The sequence below is a fragment of the Eucyclogobius newberryi genome, unplaced genomic scaffold (assembly GCF_026437365.1).
Source record: "Eucyclogobius newberryi isolate DKJ021-1_F unplaced genomic scaffold, fEucNew1.0.hap1 SCAF_2, whole genome shotgun sequence".
Lineage (NCBI taxonomy): Eukaryota > Metazoa > Chordata > Actinopteri > Gobiiformes > Gobiidae > Eucyclogobius > Eucyclogobius newberryi.
In genome coordinates this window covers 30625042-30647170 of record NW_027315834.1, presented here as the reverse complement: position 1 = coordinate 30647170, position 22129 = coordinate 30625042, and the positions used below count along the sequence as shown (strand labels likewise).

The 22129-nt window shown below is 39.0% G+C and overlaps 1 protein-coding gene across 6 annotated transcripts in view; it reads right to left on the bottom strand.

Moving 5' to 3' along the window:
* The window catches only part of gramd4a (GRAM domain containing 4a), a 58408-nt gene that overhangs the window by 33212 nt on the left and 3067 nt on the right, over positions 1-22129 (bottom strand). For 4 of the 6 annotated variants that reach the window (XM_072454990.1, XM_072454992.1, XM_072454991.1 and 1 more), the window contains exons 2-3: positions 12777-12984; positions 5008-5128 (exon numbers count right to left, since the gene is read on the bottom strand). In XM_072454990.1, the coding sequence (XP_072311091.1) occupies positions 5008-5128; positions 12777-12984 (329 nt within the window). Of the gene's footprint in view, positions 1-5007; positions 5129-6951; positions 7236-12776; positions 12985-22129 lie in introns of those variants that run through there. The other 2 variants (XM_072454993.1, XM_072454995.1) reach the window with 2 other exon arrangements.

The window sequence follows — 22129 nt, the reverse complement described above, 5'->3', positions numbered from 1 at the left end:
AGATTATACTTTATTAAGGAAGTCCAGCCCCCAAGGAAGTCCAGCCCCCAAGGAAGTCCAGCCCCCAAGGAAGTCCAGCCCCCAAGGAAGTCCAGCCCCCAAGGAAGTCCAGCCCCCAAGGAAGTCCAGCCCCCAAGGAAGTCCAGCCCCCAAAAGGTTGGAAACTACTGGAATAGGGCATCTCCAAAAATGCAAATTAAATCATAGAGTTATTTAATTATTTATTTACTGTTCGTTTGTAGCGGTCAATGGCATCTAAATTGTGACACTGCAACTAAGGGGCAGGTGATGTATTGTAGTATGTAGTATACTAAGAAGTGGTGTATTGAATTCACATAAAAGGTATCTATACAACAGCTGTAAAACGGAGCTGAACATAAGCATGGAGATATTATTCATATGCTGTCTGGCCGCCTGCCTCCTCGCCTCTCCTAAAGTTATGGTGTCTGAGTCCATTTTAAAAAGGCTCCACAATTAAGATCCATATCGTGAGCCAAAGATAAGTGTAATTGACTGCCGTTACCTCATTTGGCAGTGTGTTTGAATATCATGCAGTCATTTTGTCGTTTTCCCTATGGCAACATATATATCACGTTTAATCACATCCATCACAGGCCACTTTTAACCAGAATTAAAAGTGCAGTATTTATTTGCTTGACCAGCTTTGAGGGGGGCACTACAGTTCACTCTAAGGCCAGTGCCTGCCTCTGGTGGTACCTGGGGCGACTGCAGCCAGAATCTTTGTTTTATTTATAGACACACAGTTTTTGTCCTCCTTTGGTTTATTTCTTATTACATATATTTGGTTTGGTGTTATTCACAACTACCTTGTCCATGGTTTAGTCACATTTTAGACCATGTTTGGCCCTCATTCATACCATAAAGCCTCATAAAGCCAAATAGACTTTATAATATTGTGAATGTTGTTTAATTATCAAGTATATCTGTTTACAGTAAAAAAGAAAAATGTAAATTCAAATAAAATTGTGAAATTTCCCATAATTAAACCTCAACTAATACGTTTAAAGACATGTTTTAACACACTTCTGTTGGATTGACATAATATACGGTAGTCTGAGTATTATTATTGGGATACTAAAAAAAATATACATTTTTGTCAATATCGCCCTTATGTAAAAGTTGGAGAACCAATGTTCTTAACGAATGGTTCACAGCCGTTTTCACAACCTCCATGAAAACGAAGGTTGCATTGCCACAACATTATAAAGTAGCCTTATGTCTGTTTGATTTATGTTCAGGATTTAGGCCTGCATAAATTTCTTAGGAAGGGCAAAACATAAGACTACATTTACCACTTAATTTTCTCTATGTAAAATGGGGACGGCCTGAAGGGATTTCATGACCCCCAGGTTGAGAACCAGTGTTCTAATCAACAATTGATTTATTTTCTCATGGGGGAATTGGATTTCATAATGTGTCTGATACTGAAAACAATCAACAGTAGTAGGTGAAGGGAGCACTAACCTCCACTGCCATCCGCACACTCTGCATCTTAAACCACAGGCACATGTATCAGGCTGCTGCTGAGTAGGGCTGATGTGAGCCTCAAAATGTGACAGGTAATAACTTCATGTGATTGCTCTGCTCTGCACAGTGTGACAGGGGCTTAAGTCACCACTAAGCAGGCTCAATGTGACCTTTACCACATCCACTGAGGACGCAGTCTAGGACACATGGAAGGTACAGATGACCAAAACTGTACCTCGTAATCAAATTCACGGTTAAAACCACACAACATAAATCTCTTTATATTGCGTACGCCAACAACAGCAGCAGCAGCAGCATCTGTGGCATATACTAATTCTGACTGATTCTCAAGTCTGAATAAATTATGTTTGTGTCAAACATTGCTACTGTAAAAAAATTCTGCCACTACATATATAAAAGCTAGTGTTGTATGTCAAAGAAAATGTCAAAATAAATGACACTAAGAACATGATTTACAATTCGATACAGCTTTTTTATGTTAAGGAAGTTCATAAAGCTTTCTTCCTTCCTGACGCACACTATGACCTTTGTCCTCATATTATCGAAAGTGCTTTTGCAGCCTATACTCCTGAGTTTCCAGCTTACACAACACACAAATCCAGGGTTGACAAACAACAGCCCCATTGTTCTGCTAAGGGTGATCATTAGATAACAGTGTAGTATACAAAAGCGGTGCGTATAATGAAAGTTCCTGTCTGGGTTGCTATAAAAAGCTGAATGAGTGTCCAATTGTGTACAGCGTATAATTACACAGCGGTTCGATCTTATATCTGCTTGTGCAATCGTTGCGGTTCGAAGAGTTTTCACAAAATGTGGAATTTTCTCTTATCAATAATGATTTTGAATTATATTTTATTGTGTATTATGAACAACAACAAAATGTTTTTAAAAAAAATGGTTTTCATCATTAATTTCTAGAGCATAAATAAGAAGCACTAATCAATGCCATTTAATACAATAAGTAGTCACATTTCTTCATCCAAACTTTCAGCTTCAATCCAGATGTTTTTACTGACTGAGATGGCAGTAGATCTCATATTTGTTGGATCAGATTGCACATATTCCGTTTCTGGGTCTTTTTAAATAAGTGAAAGTAGGTCACAACTACTGTAGAAAGTATCATGTGGAGAATGGTGTCCAGAATGAACAATGCATACAATCCATAAGGAGCAGACTGCATCAAATCAAAGGCCAGTAAGACAGTAAGACAGAAAGACTACATTTTATACAGTGTAGGGCAGAGAGCTTAGACCACATTTAGGTGCTAATGGATTGTCACGCCTCACTGTTCCCCGAAGTACAATTACGACACAACCGAAGATGAGACCAAAGATGGAGTAGGAGAAGAAAAACGGGTGACCACGGGCTTGGAATGACTTACAAGAAAAAGGCTTGCTGTAAAAGTGATGAACAACAAAACCCAGTGGCCCCACTGTAATCTGTTGGCTTATTTTGGGCAAGAATCATTCTTTTTGTTTGTTTGACGTTTAATGCAGGTATGTAGAGCAAGTAGATTCTCTTGCCAAAGCATCCTGACAATGAGGGTAACATCTGTAAACGTTTCACTGCATCACATGCTTTTGTCGTGGTTAAGGAGCTCGCCTCACAGAGAGAAACAATTCATGAACACGACAAGGCCTTCCCGTGCAGAGTTTGCACGCCCTCTCTCTCGCACTCGTTTTTTTTTTCTAGTTTCCTAATGCGGGTCAAGTTGGCCCATTATGGCAGCACATTGGGTTGATCATGAGCACTTAATCATGATTAACCCTCAACCTGAACAATGCGAACAATGAACTTTATCTTTAATACATTTGGTATTTCCTGCCCGCATACATAGACGACGCAGGTTAGTGTTAACTATATACATACTGATCTGAAAATGAACCGTGCAATGATACAGAGTTCAGAGGGGTGCAACCTGCAGGACAGGAGCCAGAACAACCTGGGGCCATAAACCAGGGTCTCTCAAGGGCCTCTTGAGCTCATGTACAGCCACTATAAGAGTCGACATAGCCTGAGGGATTCCCATTCAAACACTCTCCCTCACTCTCTAATAGACACACCGAGCTCGAGGGGAGGGGAAACTTCACAGCCCATTACACATCACGAGACAGGCAACGTGCTGCATGGGACAGAACAACCAGTCCCAATCACCATGTCAGTGGGTGGACACGGGGGTCGGTGATACAGGAGGTTTGGTTGAGCATGGAGAGTGCTGCCTCTTGACCAACACGACTGGACAAAGAAGAGCAATATGAAAGAGTGAAAAGAGAGTTCAAGACCAAGATGCAACAAGAAGCCAAATGTATATTTTTGATACCATTGTTGTCAAAGCAATAGCCACTTTATAAGACCTTATGCCTGAAGTCAAAACTAAAGTGTGCTTAATTTGACATCCCTCTGTGTTTTAACGGTAAGAATAAGTGACAGCACATGTCAAAACACTCACAAAACACTCCAAACAAAACTCCCAGATTGTTCACTGCATTAATGAAACAGGCATCAGTGCACCGCCATGAAACATTCTAAAAGCACTGAACACGGCACAAGGATTTGCTCGTCAATCATTATCTGTGATCTGTTCTGCGGACTAAAAACATGATATTCTCTATGGAAACCAGTTAAGTTCTAATACAAAACTCAGAAAAAATTGCATTAAGTTTAAAATGGCTTTTTAGTTTGTTCTGGTTTAGGGTCCAATTGCCAATTTTACAAGTCAAATCTGTGTAACATTGTAAACAAATTTATGTTGCTATGACATCTAAGTACTACTTTTTGGTATGTGTTCATAAACTTCTGTATTCAGACAGTTCTAATAAAAAAAAAACAATATTCATATGAATCAAAAGTATATATAAACCACACTTAGGTATTGTTAATGGTGTCCACAGTACTATAAATATATATATATATATATATATATATTTTTAAATCAATATTTACCTGTGCGCCGCTTTGCTTCCTTCATTGAAAGATGCCAAATATTTAACACAACCGGCTTTGATCGCTTCATAGCATCACTGTTCATCAACAGTGTGGCTCCAGTATTCTTCCCTGGTTCAAGGAACTAAACTCAGTTCACTGGCAAAACCAGGAAGCAGACCTATATCACAAGACTTGTAGATTCAAGCTGACACACAAATATCCTAAGTTCACCATCGGACAGACACACACATTACATTTTTAAGAGATGTACAGAGTCAAAAAGATGGCTTAGATTTATCCATTTGCTATGAGATCCAAGAAATGTGCTGGTCTGCAGTGAGCCCTCAGCACCACATGCACAAACTTCAGAGCTACTTATATACATGGAATTAATTAAAAGCCACACAATTCTGACTGTCAATTCTTGCTTATGCTAACAACCGGCAACAAGGCAGAAGCGATGATTCGATTAATTGACTCGCATTCAAACCATAGTAATACAGCTCCCATTTAATCAGTTTGCGTTTAGTCGGGGACATGAAAATATGAACACATTATACTCAAGATACTCACGTAGAAAATGCTTCTCCAATAAGGCAATTTCCAGGTGTCCCTTGACTTCATTGAGCCGGTCTGATTCCACCCTCTGAAAGTCCTGGATGTTTGCGGCCATGTTGGGAGACCCCGAACCAGCCTGAAGGAAAGTACAATGAAACAATCAGAAACGTGATTCAAAAACTTGTTCTCTTAAGCTCTGCATCTGACAGCGAAATAGAGTAATTACTGGGTGAACAAGGAAACTTTTTGTCCAACGTAGTGGTGTGAAAATGTTTGTGATTTTTGCAAGTTTGACAATAGTTAAATACTTTGTTAATTAGTTATATAATACAGCTATTTATTACATTGTATTTTTCTACAGTCTGGAAAAAAAATATGGTCACAAATGGTCAGTTTCAGAATATATAATGGAATGTATATCAAAACTAGTATTAGACAACATTTAAAGAAACTACTGCTCAAAATACATTCTAATGATGGCAATCTAATCAAAGGCAATTGAAGCCAAACGCGGTTAGCAGTTTTAGCGGCTAATGTGGGGCCGTGTTCCATTTGGAAATCCTAGTGCCTGGTTTCCACGGGGGCGGTTGGTAACGTGTCACGCTAGCTGCCAATCAAACCTGTTCATATATTGATACTCTGCCTGTCAAAATAAACTCAACTGATGCAGTGAGTGGCTTCTCATTTCTGAAACAACCATGTGGAAAGACAAATCCTGTGGTCATAGAAAAGATGTCAGTATGTTTGAGACGCGTCAAATCATTGGCATCAAGCAGAGAAAACATCTGAGAAGCATGGACTAATGTACTACAGATGTCAGTCTTCTCAGAGCTGGAGAAGGCTTTGTGCAGTGGTCACTCGCTCAGATCATCAATACAAGATCTTGAAAAAATATTGTAACACTGGAATGAAATTAATCCTTTTACATTGCAGAAGCTTATGGAAGCAATGCCACAGTGTGCTGAAAATAAAAGGTACGGTCCAATAGAATATTGGAGCAAGTTACTTTTTTTCTGTGATGCCCGTTTTTTTTTTGGACAGGCAGCATATAAAGACGGTAGCAAAATAAAATAAAAAACACCCGGATCACATAGAGCATTTTAAAATTAACATTTTAATTCCAGAATGACAAGGCTGACAGTTAACCTTGCCAGCAAGATTAATCATTTTGCAGTATTCTCCAGTAGTAAACGGGCCAATCAGCAATTAGGCGGGACTGGAACCAATCACAGAGCAGCATTGTGGTTGGGTGGAAGTCAAAACAAACCTGGCAGCGCCGATGGCCCTACCTCAGCTTATTTTATGGAGTAATAAGGTAATAAGGACTACAATGGCACTTTGTACATTTGTGGATGAGAAAGGGAACTACTTTTCTGAACACTGGATTTATCACCATTTAGATTTTTTTGCTTCTTCCGCTGTATTTCTAAGTATTTCTTAAACGTCCTGACGGCTTTCAGCGAGAGCCTTCACAGATTGTTTCATGTGAAGAGCTGAATTCAGAGTGAGACAGATCAATCTGGCGTCAGCCAGGTTAGCTGACAGAAGCACTTACAAAGAAATGCGCTGCAATGTTTCAGTAGAAAAGTAATGGAAGCCAGATTCAAAGGAACTGATTTGGTGAGCCAAATGGCTCACTTCCTACCTGGATGAACGTGGCGGCTAGCGGTCTAGCTCTGTCCACTTCCATACAGTCTAAGAATCTAATTCAACAAAGTAACTCATTTAATAGCTCAAAATAAAAAAGGCCAAGGTGTTTTACCTGGCAAATAAAAATCTGAAGACAAAGGCAAAATAACAGTAACAGTAATAAAACACAATTACCATTTACAAAAGAATTTCATTCATGAACGGCATCAATGCAGCAATGACTTTCAGTACGACATACAGTACCACCACAAAAACAAACAGCCTTAGCAGGAGTACACCATCACACAATCATACAACTAGCACACTTACTGACTCACGCTAATGTTTCCTGAGCCCAATTTAGAGCCGTCCAAAACGCAGGAGAGCGAGCGAGAAAGAGGAGTCCCCCGGTATTTGAACTGCACATCTGAATCACTCAGCTCTGGCATTAGGGCTTTACCCCGACAAACACTGCAGCAGCGACCGCGTGCGTGTAGGTGCACCGAGCGGATGACGAAGATTGAGACATGATACGAGTGACTGATAAAAAAAGGAGGAAGCGTGCTAGAGCAGGACGTAGCATTGCAGTTGGTCTCTGTAGCTTTAAGAGAAGACTCCTGCCAGGCACAAACACTGCAGCAGCGTTCCCCCTCCGACAGCATGGGTTTGTGTCTTCAGCTCTATGCAAAACAGATGTAGAGCGAACGGTTGGTGTTGATGGGAGAGAGGGGAGAGAGACCCCAAGGACATAGCTAAAGACACTGACCTGAAAAATGGTGCGTTGGAAGCGAGTCAAAAGACAAGACTTAGAAAAACGTCCTTCTAAGAGGCAATTGCAGATGTGCGGCATTGATATTCAGTGAGGGGGGAAAAGGGTAGATGAACGACACAATGGACAATGATGAGAGAGACTGTGAGAGTGAGTAAAGGCGTTTTATTGCATTGTGAAGCTTCAATGGGGCTTGATTAGGGTGCGCTCTTCTGCAGCTCTTTCCAAATGTCAAATGCATAATGAAAGCACACCTCCATCACGCCACAGCGAGGAGGGAGCATCCCGGTTTGAGAAGTAGGTCATTTTCTGACGTCATCCTCCACAATTACAGCCTGATTAATTACTTCGTCCACCTCATCCTCATTTTATGTGAGCGCGCCAGTTTGGAGGGATGCAACACCGATTTGAATCAACATTTGACTTCTATTCCAATTAGGGGTGTAACTTTATGAACACGTGTTGACTTGATAATGCACCAAAGAAAGTCATTGTTACTTCCATTAGTGTTTATAGGATTACTGTCAGAGTATTATGGAGACTCGAGTACCCGAGTACATGAGGATTAAATCGACAACAGCCACACAATCAGTGCGTGTACAAACCCCGGCCAGAGAAGAAGAACTCACAGGGAAGACTTGTCAATCTTAATTTGTATTAGAGTACTAGATACTCATTGAAGGTATGATCACACCGTAAAAACATTAATTATCCAAGAGATTGCAGTATATAGTGAATACTTTGTCACTGACTGATGAGGATCCAAACTAAGTCCATTTAACAAGAACTCCATAAACTGTAGTTGACATCATATATGTGAAAATATATTTAGATACACAAAAACAGGCCAGTAGATCTGTGAAATGTAAAAATGCGAGCGTATCTATAATGCATTGCCTTCCCTCTATTTCGCCGACCTTGAGTAGCGCTGTAGAGGCGGCAGTCTAGTCTACTTTCACTTTTACTCCCTCCTCCCCACACCATTTCCTGTAAGTAGAGCTAAACTGTCACAAACTTTCACAGAAAGACATTTAGCTAGTGAGTTTACACAATTCATAAGAAAGTGAGCAAGAAACACAGCTACAGCAGAGGTTTAGAACTAAAGCTGCAGGTGAACATTTGCATAATGACAAGTACCAACAAAAGATATTCGACAAAGGCTGGAAATAAAGTGATACACTATATTTTCCTGATGTGACTGGCTGCATGCTCAAGGAGAATTCATTCCAACATAGTACTAAGTAGAGTATACTGATGATGAGATCTACATACCGTAGTATTTCAATAACACTTTTCAGACAATATGGTCATAAATATCTTTAAATGTATAAGTTTAAGAAGTTTAAGTATCAGACAAATTTATCACCCACAAAAGTGCAGACATATCACTTTATAACTTATTTGGAAGTTTACCATCCGTTATCAACTCTGGCAGCATATTTTATTCCAAACAATATACTCAAAATTCAAATGTTGTATATCGTCCAAACAACATACTACATACATACCACCTTTAGAGAGTACAAAACACAGAAAATACATAAATGTTTGGCACATAATAAAGAGTATTGCACACTGTTTACAAGTGTAATACAAACTTCAATGTATAGTTCTGACTACACCGTACAACTATATGCCAAAGCTGAATTATTTATGGGACATGACAAAGGACAAATCCGTAGAGAGGGATCTGATCCAGAGTCAGTGAGGAGAGGCAGCGGGTTACAGCAGAGACGGAGCACCATCTGGACCACGCCGTTCAGGGCTCGTTTGTATGGATGACACCGGCTGCAGGTCACAAAGTGTTTCCGAAGCTCAAGGACGCAATTCATTCTCGTCTGAACAGATGAGGTAATGAGGCGCAGTTTACAGGAGAACAACTGATAAGATGCAGCAGTGTAATGAAACCAGAGACGACAAAAACATGCAATGTGTCACGTCCCACAGTATGGCATTAAACATATCTATTGTCAAATAAAAATGGGTGAAAAAAAATGAAGCGTTACTGTGAGCGGCCATAGCTCGTTTCCATGGAGATGTATACGTTTAATGCAAAAACGTGGAACATGGGTAAAGAGACGAGCAGAAAAGTGACCGTACATAGTGCAACTTTATAATTGATAAAAGATGAAATTGAAATGCAATAATAACATTCATCCGATAGACACAAAGGTAGAAAAAAGGCTTAGTGCGTAACAAAAAGTGAATTTGGTACTGCAGGTCTTATGGGACGTGTCCTATCTGCTGTGGTCTGAATTTCTCAGAAATGGTCCAAGCAACAAGCGATTTATAAAAGGGAGTGATTGATGACCAATGTGGGTTGATCTAGATACAAGAAAGATACTGAACATGATACTTCAGTGTGATTTACTGTGAACATGCAGGGCTGTACTAAACTGCGGGTGGGCTGTATACAGAGAGAAAAGACTGGAGATGCTTTGACATATTCTGTGTGTGTCAAAGGGAAAGAAAGAGGGTGCGTGCACGCCCCAGCAGGGATAAAAGTCTATCTGGGTCTATTTTAGGGTTCAGAAAGTGACTCAGAGCCATGATGTGGGCGGCGACTTCCCAGTGGGCTGGCAAATGCACTACTCTAGGGCTGCAAGATTAATCGAGATCAAATTGAAATTTGAATGGACACAATTAGCAAATCCCAAAGGCTGCAATTTTTGAAGTGCCATTTCCTCAACAAACAACAAAATATCCTCTCTAATGCTGCATAAAAAACTGCTAACTAAAATTTAGATTTGCTTTGAAATACAGGTATTTTAATAGTTTTAAGTCAGTTTATATGTTAATTTGTGTTTAAATGTGAACTCTGAACAGAATCCAACGACGTTCCCGCTGGACCGGAAGTGCCATTACAACGAAAGTGCCACTCAAATGGGAAAAGAGGGAAAAGTGGGCGGGGCGGAATAAGGTCAATACACAAACAACATATATTCTAGTCAAGGGCTTAGCTAGCAGTTCTTTTTACAATTTTCTCTCAAATGTTAGTACTCCTGGACATATTTAATATGAGCAAGAGATAACTCTCAGTCCAATGTCAAAAGCAATTCTAGCCAGAAAAACAGTTTGTTTTTCTCTAAGTTCAAAAGGTTCTTTTCACACCAAAAAACATCAAAGAAAATACTTGGCTCTTCTGAAAACTACTAGATAAAAAACAGATCTAAAACAGAACAAAATGAGGTCCAAATTTGGACTAAAGCCCGATTTGTGTAGTTCTAAACCTGGACTAACCCAAAGGAAGACAAAACTCATTAAAACTAGGGCTGCATTAATTTAAACAATTAATCGCAGGTAATTTATTACTGAAATAATAATAAGGTTTCAAAGCATGCCATGAGTTGGGAAAAGAAGTTTTATGACTGAAATTGAACCATAATTCCATGAAAATTATGTGGAAAATGCATAAATTCAGTGTATTTGATGAAACCTCTTTGGTCCATAAATTTGCTCCACTACGATCCTCAAAAACATCAGCTTCATCTTTGTAAAATTTAGTAAAATGACTTTTGCGTTCTAAACAAGCAATCAATTACATACAAAATAATAATTGCTAGAGTTCCAGATGCTGCCCACACACCAACGTCTGAGAAGCACCAATCTAAGGTTTAATCTACTCTCCTTTAATTAAGAAGGCAAACAAACAAACAAACAAAACGATTGACTAATGGAAAGTGCCTGCACAAACCAGTAAGTGACAAGGAAATGTGGCCGTGAGCAACATTCATGACGTACTCAGACTGCCTCTAATTTCAAGATAATTCCATTTGAAAAGTGCATTTGTGTTGTTGTGTTTGTGTGTCATTATTGATGCGAGCGGTGACATCAGTAGCTTGTTTTTATTGTACCAAAGGGCAGCACATTTGATGAGAGCATCTTTGAGATGGGGCTGCGTCAGTGTGGGAGGATGAAGCTAAAGACACGATAATGGAGATTATTTTCCACGGTCCAGTGCCGGTTTAACTTTTAATTCCTCACGTTCCCTGGAGAGACTCCCACTTCTGGCTTCTTGTCATGGACCTAATCAGTTTGCCTTTTTTCATTTCCTTCCCTCTCGTTTGTATCCATCCATTTCTGCCGCTCTCCTGATAGCCATCGTTGTGTACTTGTGTACCATTTTATCTGGTACATTCCTTATTGCATTGCCGTCAGCTGCAGTTCCCGGTTTACTGTACAAACAACTTAGATAACATAAACAACAAAGGATCATGTGAAACTGAGGAGGCTCCCGGATGTGTGCAGATGTTTAGTGCTCCATCAAAGAGAAGGCTTTATGAGTTTCTCTGAGCAACCTGCAGTTTGTGTTTAGCTCTAAAGCTTCATGCCATTAAATAAAAAGGAAGGTTATAATAGCCATTGTGAGTGACTGCGTAATGCATAGCCATATCCTGTACAGTTGCCATGATCATTGATTGACGAAAACACTGCATACGCTACAAGTACTAGCAAAAGCAACGGCACCCTTGAGACGATAAATATCTACAAAACAACCAGAGAGCCATATGGTCATGTTCTGTGTTCTCTGTTGTGTGTTTTATAAAGAAAAATAAAAGATTACACAACGCTTGTTCTGTGTCTGTCTGTTGTACGCTACAATTAGTAGAAGTCAAAGTGTAGCACTTTGAGAGGTTTATCAAGCGTGTGATGCTCAACACAAATATTTTTTGGTCTTGTTATTTTGGAAAATAATACATGGTCAGACAAACTCTGCAATGAGTACCTCTAGTACTAATAGTAAAACTTTTAATTTGTAATTCTGAAAAAATATATCATGATTGATGAAAACACCGCATACGCTACAATTAATAGAATTTCAAAGTAAAGTTCTAGTAATTGTATCTACTTTGCAGTTCCGGTAGTTCCATGTGCCATGATCATTGCATGACGAAAACACAAATCAATTTAGGTGTTTGTCGGTTGTGTAGTTTTTTCAGAATGACAAGTTAAAAGTTTCCCTATTAAGGGGATGCAAACAACACACCCAGCCCAACTTAGCAGAACCTCTAGTTTGCAGAATTTCAAGAAAGTCAAGTGAAAAACAATATATTTTTTTACTTATATTAATCAATCGCATTCAAAATGTTGTCGTATCAAAAACTAATGAAAATGGCTTTCAATATTACATTGCAGAACATAAACAAGAAAGAGCAATAAATGCTGTTAACAAAACATTTCTACTCCAAACCACATGCTTTCACTGACAGGATTAACTGTAGAATTCTTAATTAAAAAGACCCAAACTGATCATTGATAATTAGAAATGACTGTTCTGTAAATGGCACAGCTTTGTATTTGCAACTGACCAAGATGAATCAATACTCAACCAGCACAATAAACCGCAGTCACAGCTTGAGCATTTCATTTTGTCAGGTTTACTCACGGGGTCTCGGGGCAGGTCCTCTGTGTCCCTGGCTCTGGGCTTCAGCTGAACCTCGTCGCTGCATTCGGTGTCAGAGGCTGGCGGAGAATCGCCAAGGTCTGGGAAGTCTTCTCTTGTCCTGGGGCCTCGGAAGCGGATTTTGTCCAGGCGCTTTAGCATGGTCAACACCGCGCAGCCACGCTTTACCTTAACATGGCGGACGGCAACCCTGAGGAGACAAAAGATATACAAATATGAGATGTGATGATACTTTGTGCAGATACTACCATAAAACTGTATTAAAGTAGGGCTACACTGTGTGTGTGTGTGTGTGTGTGTGTGTAATATATCACAAAAAGTATCGACATCACAATATTGGTGGATGCAATAATTGATATTGCAAAATATATCAATAACACCACCAAGGTCCTCACTCAAAACTCAAATTAAAACGTTGAAAAAGGCAGATCTTTGTTAATGATTTTCCTTGACGTCGTCTTGGTTTTGTCTCTGTCTAAGTTTTTATTTTGACTATTACATTCATTACATACATTACCTACGTACATTGAGTTTCACTAATATAACTGATATTATTGTGTCCAAAAGTATATTCAAACATCACAATAATATTGAATTTGCATTAATTAAAGCTGGGGTACCTCATTTTCAAACTGAAATAAGGAAGAAGGTAGTTTCCAATAGTGACTCACATGGCCTTTTCTTACAAGTTTGAAACCAAAAAAAATATACTAAAATTTGAATAAGCTTGTGGAGGTCTGCTTTTAAAATACACATTACACATACAATACAACATTATGAGAAAATATTTTGGGTTTCTCAGCTTTAACAGCCACATTTACAATTTAATGCTATACAATAAGCCTTCATTGTCAGTGAAAAGACTTTAAATTATAAAAAGTGCTGTTGTTTTAAAGAGCTAAATATTCAGTGTCGAAAATGTCCAATAAACAAAATAAACAGTGTATGCATGGAAAGAGCAGGTCTGCATCTCTGCACAAAGTCCACCTGCACATGACACATGCATATTCAGCTGGACTGCAGGTGAGCTCAGAGCTGATGGCATTATAACAGCATCATGATGGCACATTTTACAGATTGTGTGGCTCTTATTTCAACATTACAGATAAATACAGCAGCAAAAAGAGATACTTATGGATGTACCAGGAGACACGAGGTTAGTTATGCGAGATGGGATTGGGTTAGAAAATGATACAGTAGATGATGGTACTGCAGTTTCAAATCATCCATCCAGTTCTTAAGTATGATGAAAACCTATTGCAATACCAAAAAAGTGAAGGTATATTTTGCATTTTTTGTGTGAAACTTGTCTGCAAAACCCACATTGGTTTTCTGATTACCCTCTGAAAGTTTCCTGATGTAGGTGTGCGATTGTGCGATTCCAGAAATGAAGATACGTGTTGAAGTTGAGGGTATATTAGATTTTCCATTAAGAGTTGCCTGTGGGTCTCTTAATGTCAAAATATTCTGGCAATTATTGCGATTTGTAATTCCAAACAGAGAAGAAGAGTTTATGTTATATAGTCATCAAACAAAGACTGATTGCAGCAGGCCAACTCTGCATTCGGGTGTGCATCCCGTCACTGCAGAGGAATATGAAAGTGTTCTCAGACAGGATTTATAGCCACAGAAAAAGCGTACAAATAGACATTCTATACAAGCTGTTCAGAGCAAAGACAGACTAGATTCTTGGATGCTTGGATTACAAGTTCCTATAATGATGTGTAATACCTCATTCGCCCCAGTGCGATCTATGGTATAAAACGTTTCAAAGGTAGTCGCAGCTTTTAAAGTGAAGACGTTTGACTCTGGAGTAATTTTCACCCTGATTGACCTTCATGGAGATGGAAATATCTTGGCTTTAAAAAACATTGCCAAGACTTTTTCTAAAATGTGCAATATATTGAGCTGTAACAAATACAAAGCCAAATGAAACAAATAATAGTTAAGCATTTATGATTTGTCATAAAAGAGACTCATTCGACGCTGTAAAGTACATTTTGGTATTACAAAAAAATAGCAAAAAATGTCCTACAAGTGCAAAGAAACTGTAAACAATGAGTCAATTTTTGTGACTGACTACGGTACCTTATTATTTTTTTGGGCAATTAGCATTTCCAGAAAATGTCCAATCAGAGTCCTAATTTCACTCTTTCACGACTTTCATTTTCCCAGCTGCAACGGCCACAAATGAATGTCCTTGTTAGCAGCATGATTCATTCTTCTGCTCTGCCCGGTTCCCTTCAGGTATTGCGAAAAGGAAACCTTCAGCTTGTCTAAATCCATTTTCTTCTCTGCATCCTCACTCACTCACTCAAACTAACTTCAAGTCGATTTAACCATCTCCAAATCAATACATCGCCTCTTCAGTCTTGGCAGCTCTGACCCAAGCACCGCCGTAAAACAGGGCAATTAGGAAAGGGTAAGAGCCGCGTTTGTTGACATAAGTTTATGGAGCAAAACACTTTATTATAATCCTTGGAAAGAAGCCAGAATGAGAGAAGTGCAAAGCCATATCAGAGAGTAAGTTGTAGCTGCTGCAAGAGGTTCTGACAGAGAAAGTAGTGCACAGGTGGGAAATAAAACTGTTTATACCACTTTAACAGATGATTTAAGATCGAGACAGCAACCAAATTGAAGTAGCAAATCATCAACCATCGAGGGCACTACACTATGAGGAATACAGTGAGAGCTTTGCAAATATATATATATATATATTTTATCTTATCTTAATTCAACAAAAAAGGTGTTTAGGAGAATGCCCCAAAGTTCTTCCAGGAATCCATGTTACTCGTGGTCCATTTGCTGCGTACTGCATGGCACGACACGCTTTGGGACATCTGGTAAGTCTGCCCCATGTCAACAGAGGATGTTGTTGTTGTTGGTTAAGGATTAGCCATAGTTTTTTTGTGATGTAATCTGCAGTGATGACAGTACTTTAACAGCACCACTTTGACAATTCTCCGCCAGCTGTCTACAGAAAACAGAACAAATGTCTAAAACTAAAAGCTTAACATTTCCTTTGAGGAGTCAGCGGCGTCTGGGGACTGGGAATTTCTGTGGCGAACAAGTAAAGCGCACTGGATAGTTTATTCTGAAATGTTTTCTCTTATAAACATTACAGTGAAACTAATGATGACACATATATTGATACTATACAAAACTAATAATTTTATGAAGTATGGGTGGGCCATTTCAATGGGCACGATTTCAATGTTATCATAGTCCATGCGGTTAATTAATATGTTAGTAAGAGGTAACAAAAGCCATCTGCTTCTTATAAGAGTTCCTAATTCACTGTGATTGGTTCAAATCCCGCTTAAATCACTCAGCATGACAGAAATTGATCAATAGAAGGAGTTAGTAGGCCAAGGACATAGAGCTGGATTAAACGGAAACAAAAAGAATCACAATACAATAATATATCGAAATAGAATCTCGTCACAAGGATTAGATCACAATATCGCATAGCCCGGTTAAGACATGTTCATTTTTATCATCAATAACGATCCAACTAGCCTCATTTCACGTATTGTCATGAAACACTGCCCATCTAATAAAACCACCATGTTTTGTGACCATTTTTTTTTAATTTTTACAGCCTTGAAATCAATGGGATATGAGGCAAGAGCGCGCCACAGCAGTCATCATTCCTGTCACCAAGAACATAAAAGTGTACAACGCCTCATTGAATTTAGACAGAAAACGTAGTGTGGTCTGTGGAGACGGGTACTGCAGCAACATTCAGATGGTGGAGGGTCAATATGTGGCACAAACATGCGAGTGTCAGACACAGTCCATCTGGCACCAGCACCCACTTCAGCGGTCAGAGCCAGTCACCCTTTCCATTTCATTTCCCCCTTTCAGCAAATCAGAAATCTCCCAGTTCCCTAGTTATGTTTTTTTTTCAGTGCAAAAACGTTTAAAAACCCTTGTAGTTGGGATTGGTAATATACGCCGGGTAAATGCGGGTGTTAGATACATCTTTTTTAGTCTAAACCTGCCCAAGCACCTCAGATTGAAAACGGCTCGTAGTTAAACCTGGTACAGAGCATCGTTTCTCTTTTGAGATCAGTGTAAGCTGTGCATTGTCCTTGTGTTAAATAAATAAATAATTCAGAGGGCACAAGGACTTTATAACTGGTCATTGAAAACTGAAGTGGTTTTGTCTAACGATAACCACTATGGAAGTATAAATGTTTATGTATAGAATCACTGTAACATGCAAAAATTAAACACTTCAGGATACAAGATCAGACAAGAAGGTTTATGCAAAAAATGCTAAGGACAGAGGGAACAGACAAGACCTGTCAATGTCCGTGGCTTGAGTCTTTCGTGTGCAATTGATTTATTTCAGTAAAAAGAATATGGCTTACTGATAAATGAACTTGTTAGCTGTCAAATGTTAGACATAGTCAATGACCTGTTGCTACAATGGGGTTATTTTCATTGGTTGAAAATGGCCAGGAACAGGTGGGCTTATCGCTACGGCCGAAGGCTGAACACATCCAGTGAGTGTCATGTTAATAAGCGCTTCCTTTCACTTGTCAAGACCACTGGAAATGAAAACTTAGCTCATGGTGAACCCACACACAGCCGGCATTACACTGCAGCAAGTATGAGTCACGAGTCGGCTCAGGCTCTCCAAAAACAAAACTAAATAAATAATTTACCAGGAATTTACCACAAATGGGCAACACAATTTAGATAATGGGAGTTGACTGAATGTGTAAAGAGAAGGATTTGTCTTACTTTCTATAGAGTTTCAGCTCTAATCTCACTCAATCAATCTTTTGTTTCGTTAGTCCAATTGAAATGTGTAATTGACAAACTTTAGAACCTGACAGCAGAACTCGCACTGGAACTGGACGACTGTAAATACTAAAACAAAACACATTCTGGTCTGGTTCAGTAAACACGAGGCATGTCAGGCTCTTGTAACCGTCAGTTTGTGGTCCGTGGTTAACTCAACTTATGCGTTATTAAAAAGGCACAAAATAAAACATAAAAATAAACTTCAAATGATCAAAATTGAGTTTGAAAACAGAATTACCTACTTTATACAGATTAGGAAAATTCTTGGCTAAAATCAGATTTGAATAAAAAAAAAAAAAAACAGCCTTCTATTGTTGCAGTATTGATATTCTTGCGATATATTGTGCAGTATTATCATGTTAACATCTTACACTAGTTCTGATAAAGCTCATGATCTAAAATGGTTCACTAAAGTCACGCTTTTAGATAGAGATCCGTCTTTACGTATTTTGGACGGGGTATTTTAAAATGTGAACGGGCATTTTCGACTGCAGGGACGGCCATTTTATTAATAAATCTTGGAAAAAAAGGGAATATTATCATTAAATCGGGCCAGGAAGCATTTGACAATAGTCCGCCATTACAGTTTACTGTTTACAAGTGAAAATTTGCATGCTGCGCGCTGATTGGTCGACGAAATTTGTGGCTCTGATTGGCTGCCGAGCTGTGGTCCGGAGAATGTCGAAGCAACTTGTTTTTTCGCCTAGTCGGCCTCCGTACCCCCGGACAAAATTATTTGGACGGGGTGTTTTCAAATCCTATCTAAAAGCCTGACTAAAGTTCACATTCTCATTCTTTTTTTAGGATTGATACTTGTTTGAATCAGTGTGTACTTTTAATCCTTGTTTTGGTATCAATTAGCATCAGATTTCCAATACTTTTGACAACCCTATCAACGATACACTCACGATACATTGTTCCAGGGTCATGCCCGATTGTTGTAAATGTGTCAATCATTTCTCTTTTCCGCAGACTTTGCTCATTTTGTACTGTACCTGTTCACTTCCACAACTGCGTCACTGAACTGAAATGTAAGAACCAGTGTCACAAACGCTTCATCATTGCTGCCAGATGATATTTATGTAACAAAAACGCTGCCTCAAATTCAAGCGTGGTTTTCCCAATTTGTCCTTTTACTCCCGTTTCTTCCGCCGCCATTTATTCTCTTTTCGCGCGTTTCATCTTGCCGTCCAAGGGCTATTTGTGCCACACCACTGCCGAAAAACAGGGAGAGGAGGCATTGTGGGCTTTGTGAGCACATGGTCTCATCTGCATATGAATAATACTATGAGAAAACATACAAACTGCCGCTATTGTGACGCACTTGGCTGGCTTAAGAAGTGCAAACACAAAAACACTTCCATTCAACTGGAGCTGGCAATAAGTCACTGAAGAAAGAGCTGCAGCTGGTGGCGCTATAACTGAGGTAAGATACCAGCCGGGAGAGATAATGTTTGAAAATAACGCTCCAATACAGACATGTCATTTGACTTTAGTACAATGTACCTCGGATGTAAAATTCCAACAACAGAAACGATAGGTGGATGCCGGTGAAATGTAGTTTGGACTAGAGCAACAAACAAACAAATGAAAAGTTATCTTAAGTTCGGGAGCAGAACCCAGCTCTTTTCACGCCCCTTTCGGTGGCTAAACTATGTAAGCATCAAGGTCACACACATCAGCGTTCGTGGCTTCGTCCTTTCCCAACCTCTTCTAATTATTCTGTTTTTATCTCCTAGACGGGGGGGAATCGAGGCCCGGGAGCCAACAGCCCTCATCGCTAGAGGCCCCCAAACGGCATCCACTTTCCGTACATGTGTTTCTCGTATGTCAATAGACACTTTGCATCCAAGCCTGGGGTCGTGGTCCTTTGCTAGTTAACAAGGAAATGGATGACGGCGGCAGAGGTGACTGTGAAGGACTGAACCAAAATAACATTGGATATTTGTAAAATGGAAAGACTCACTTTTGCAATGAATTCAAAAATGGACAAATTTGACAAATACAAAGAAATCAAAAGGGGACATATGCCAGACTGACTTTCTATGGACTACTCTTTCTGCTCTGTGTGTCTGGTTCGGTTTATTTTTATTTCAGTTTTGTTCCGTTTTGCATTACATAAAATAAAATCATAAAATAAAATCATGTTTGTTTTTATTTCCCCCCCCCCATTAACAATCGCTGAAATTATAATAATAAAACCAATGACATTAAATCCCCCTTCTTTGTACTTTTATTATAGTTTTAGACGCAATAAAAACAAACTTCGACAATAGTTTGCCATAATAAAATTGCCTGTATTTTGGCATTCTTTCTTACAAATCTAATCTACAACAGAAACCCATTCATATTCTTGTGTAACCATTACGGTCCTGCTGCCCAGGCAACACGAACTAATCATGTTTGTTTACAAGTGTGCATTAGCTGAGCAGATTTACAGGCCGGACAAGCCTCTACTGTGTCGTGCATGAGAACGCTTATGTGCGGCCGTAATCTCCTCTGATGACCCACAGCGTCTGAGGTTACTACTGGTTACACGGTCACACTTCATCACATCACATACTGTAGTCCACAGAGTTACAACAACATGCCCTCTGGCCCACTTCTGGTTTTACACATTTACAGACTCATTAAATATGTGTTCCTCTTTGTGTAATATAGCAAGGTTTGAGTATTTATTAGGATTAAGCAAGAAATGTATGTTAATCATTATGCGAGAAACATCAGAAATGTCACATTTTCAACTTTTAACTGATGAGTGAAGTTATTTTATTGCATTTTAAGGTCACAGTAGATTATCTTGATGATGTGTGAATGTGAAAATACTACAAAACACACTGTGAATTATTAGCCTTTGCTTGTTTCTAGGGCTGAAAGAAGTGAATAGATTAAATCACAATTAAACTGAACTCCAAATCATGCCATGTGCTGAAAGAAGGTTTTATGAGTCAAACAAAGCAGGAATTAACCTAAAATGACATAAGACAGAAGTTGTATTTTAAATGAAAAAAATGTTTTGTTGTTATGAAGATGTTCTAAAAGCAGCTTCACTTCAGCTTTGCTTTGGGACAATTTAATAAAAGCCTCATAATAACGTAATCTAAACAAGTAATCGATTAATCAAAAGAATAATTGCTAGATTAATCGATAACCAAAATAATTATTTGTTGCAGCCCTGTTTGTCATTATGAGATATTATTGCTGTGCCTGGAGTTGAGAGGTGGAAGATGTATTTTATGGTCCATTCACATTTAGTTTTGGTTTTGTTTTTTGTGCTACACTTGAACTTCAACCAAGACATTTACAGGCACTGTGACATTGTTGCCATGGTTGTCCACCCCCACATTACACTTCACGGGTCAGATCTGTTGACAACGCAAGTGTTTTTGTTGTTGTTTTTAGCAGTAACCGCACCTGTAATTGAATAAACACAAGATAAATACACTGCAAAACATTCCAGGCAAAGCAACACCATCTCCATGGAGACAAGCAGTTGGCAGACCCCTCACCAGAAAAGTTACACAATGCACCTTAAAGTAAGCCAACACCAACTTTCTGTACATCTCATGTTGTAAGCGGTCTTTCTGAAGTTTGTTTACAACGCCATGATAAGAATGTTCATTCATTCATAATTCATCCACCTCTGATCTCATTTCAGTGGGAGGATGGCAAGTAAACATCCGACAGCAAGTGTGTTAGTCCATTTCTTGTTTAGAACAGTGGATTGTGTTTATTACAAGTTATCAAAACACGTAGCATTCCGCTTAGAATTCACCACTGGCTCCGAAAAAGAAGATGTGCATTCAACATGTGCGAAAGCAGAGCCTCTTCTAGTATTACATCTTTGTATTGAGTCTCCTATCAAGTGTGCTACGAGAGAAAAGGGCGGGGCCAGGCAGTGAAAGCACTTAAACAAGAGACGACAACTAGGGACAAGAGCGACACTTGTATGACACGTTCTAAGATGCACACAGAGACGTCAAAGTCACAAGCTTCTGGTTCATGAGCTTCTGGTTCATGAGCTTCTGGTTCATGAGCTTCTGGTTCATGAGCTTCTGGTTCATGAGCTTCTGGTTCAGCCTCCAGTGATTCAAGGGTATCTTACTGCGTTAATGATAATGATGATGATGATAATGATGATAATGATAATAATGATAATAATGATAATAATAAAGAAAATGATAACCTAAAATTACGAGAGAAATGGGCATTGGATTTAAACATACAAAATATTCTATGGATGCAACAAGTGATCGCAATTTATGAGGTTTCGCTTCCTGTTGTCAATTGCTATGGCAACGCTCCTCTCAATGTTCCTCACTCTGAAACCAATGGATAAGTGTGACTAGTTCACTTTTAAGAATATGTATTCACGATTTTAAATTCTTTATCGTTATCTGGAGAAAAAAAAATTATAAGTTTATTTGTAAATATTCTCTAGAAGAATTCAGTCGGCATGATTTGACTTTTAAATCGGTTTAAGAATACAGATTCAACATTAAAATTGACAGTATAATCCA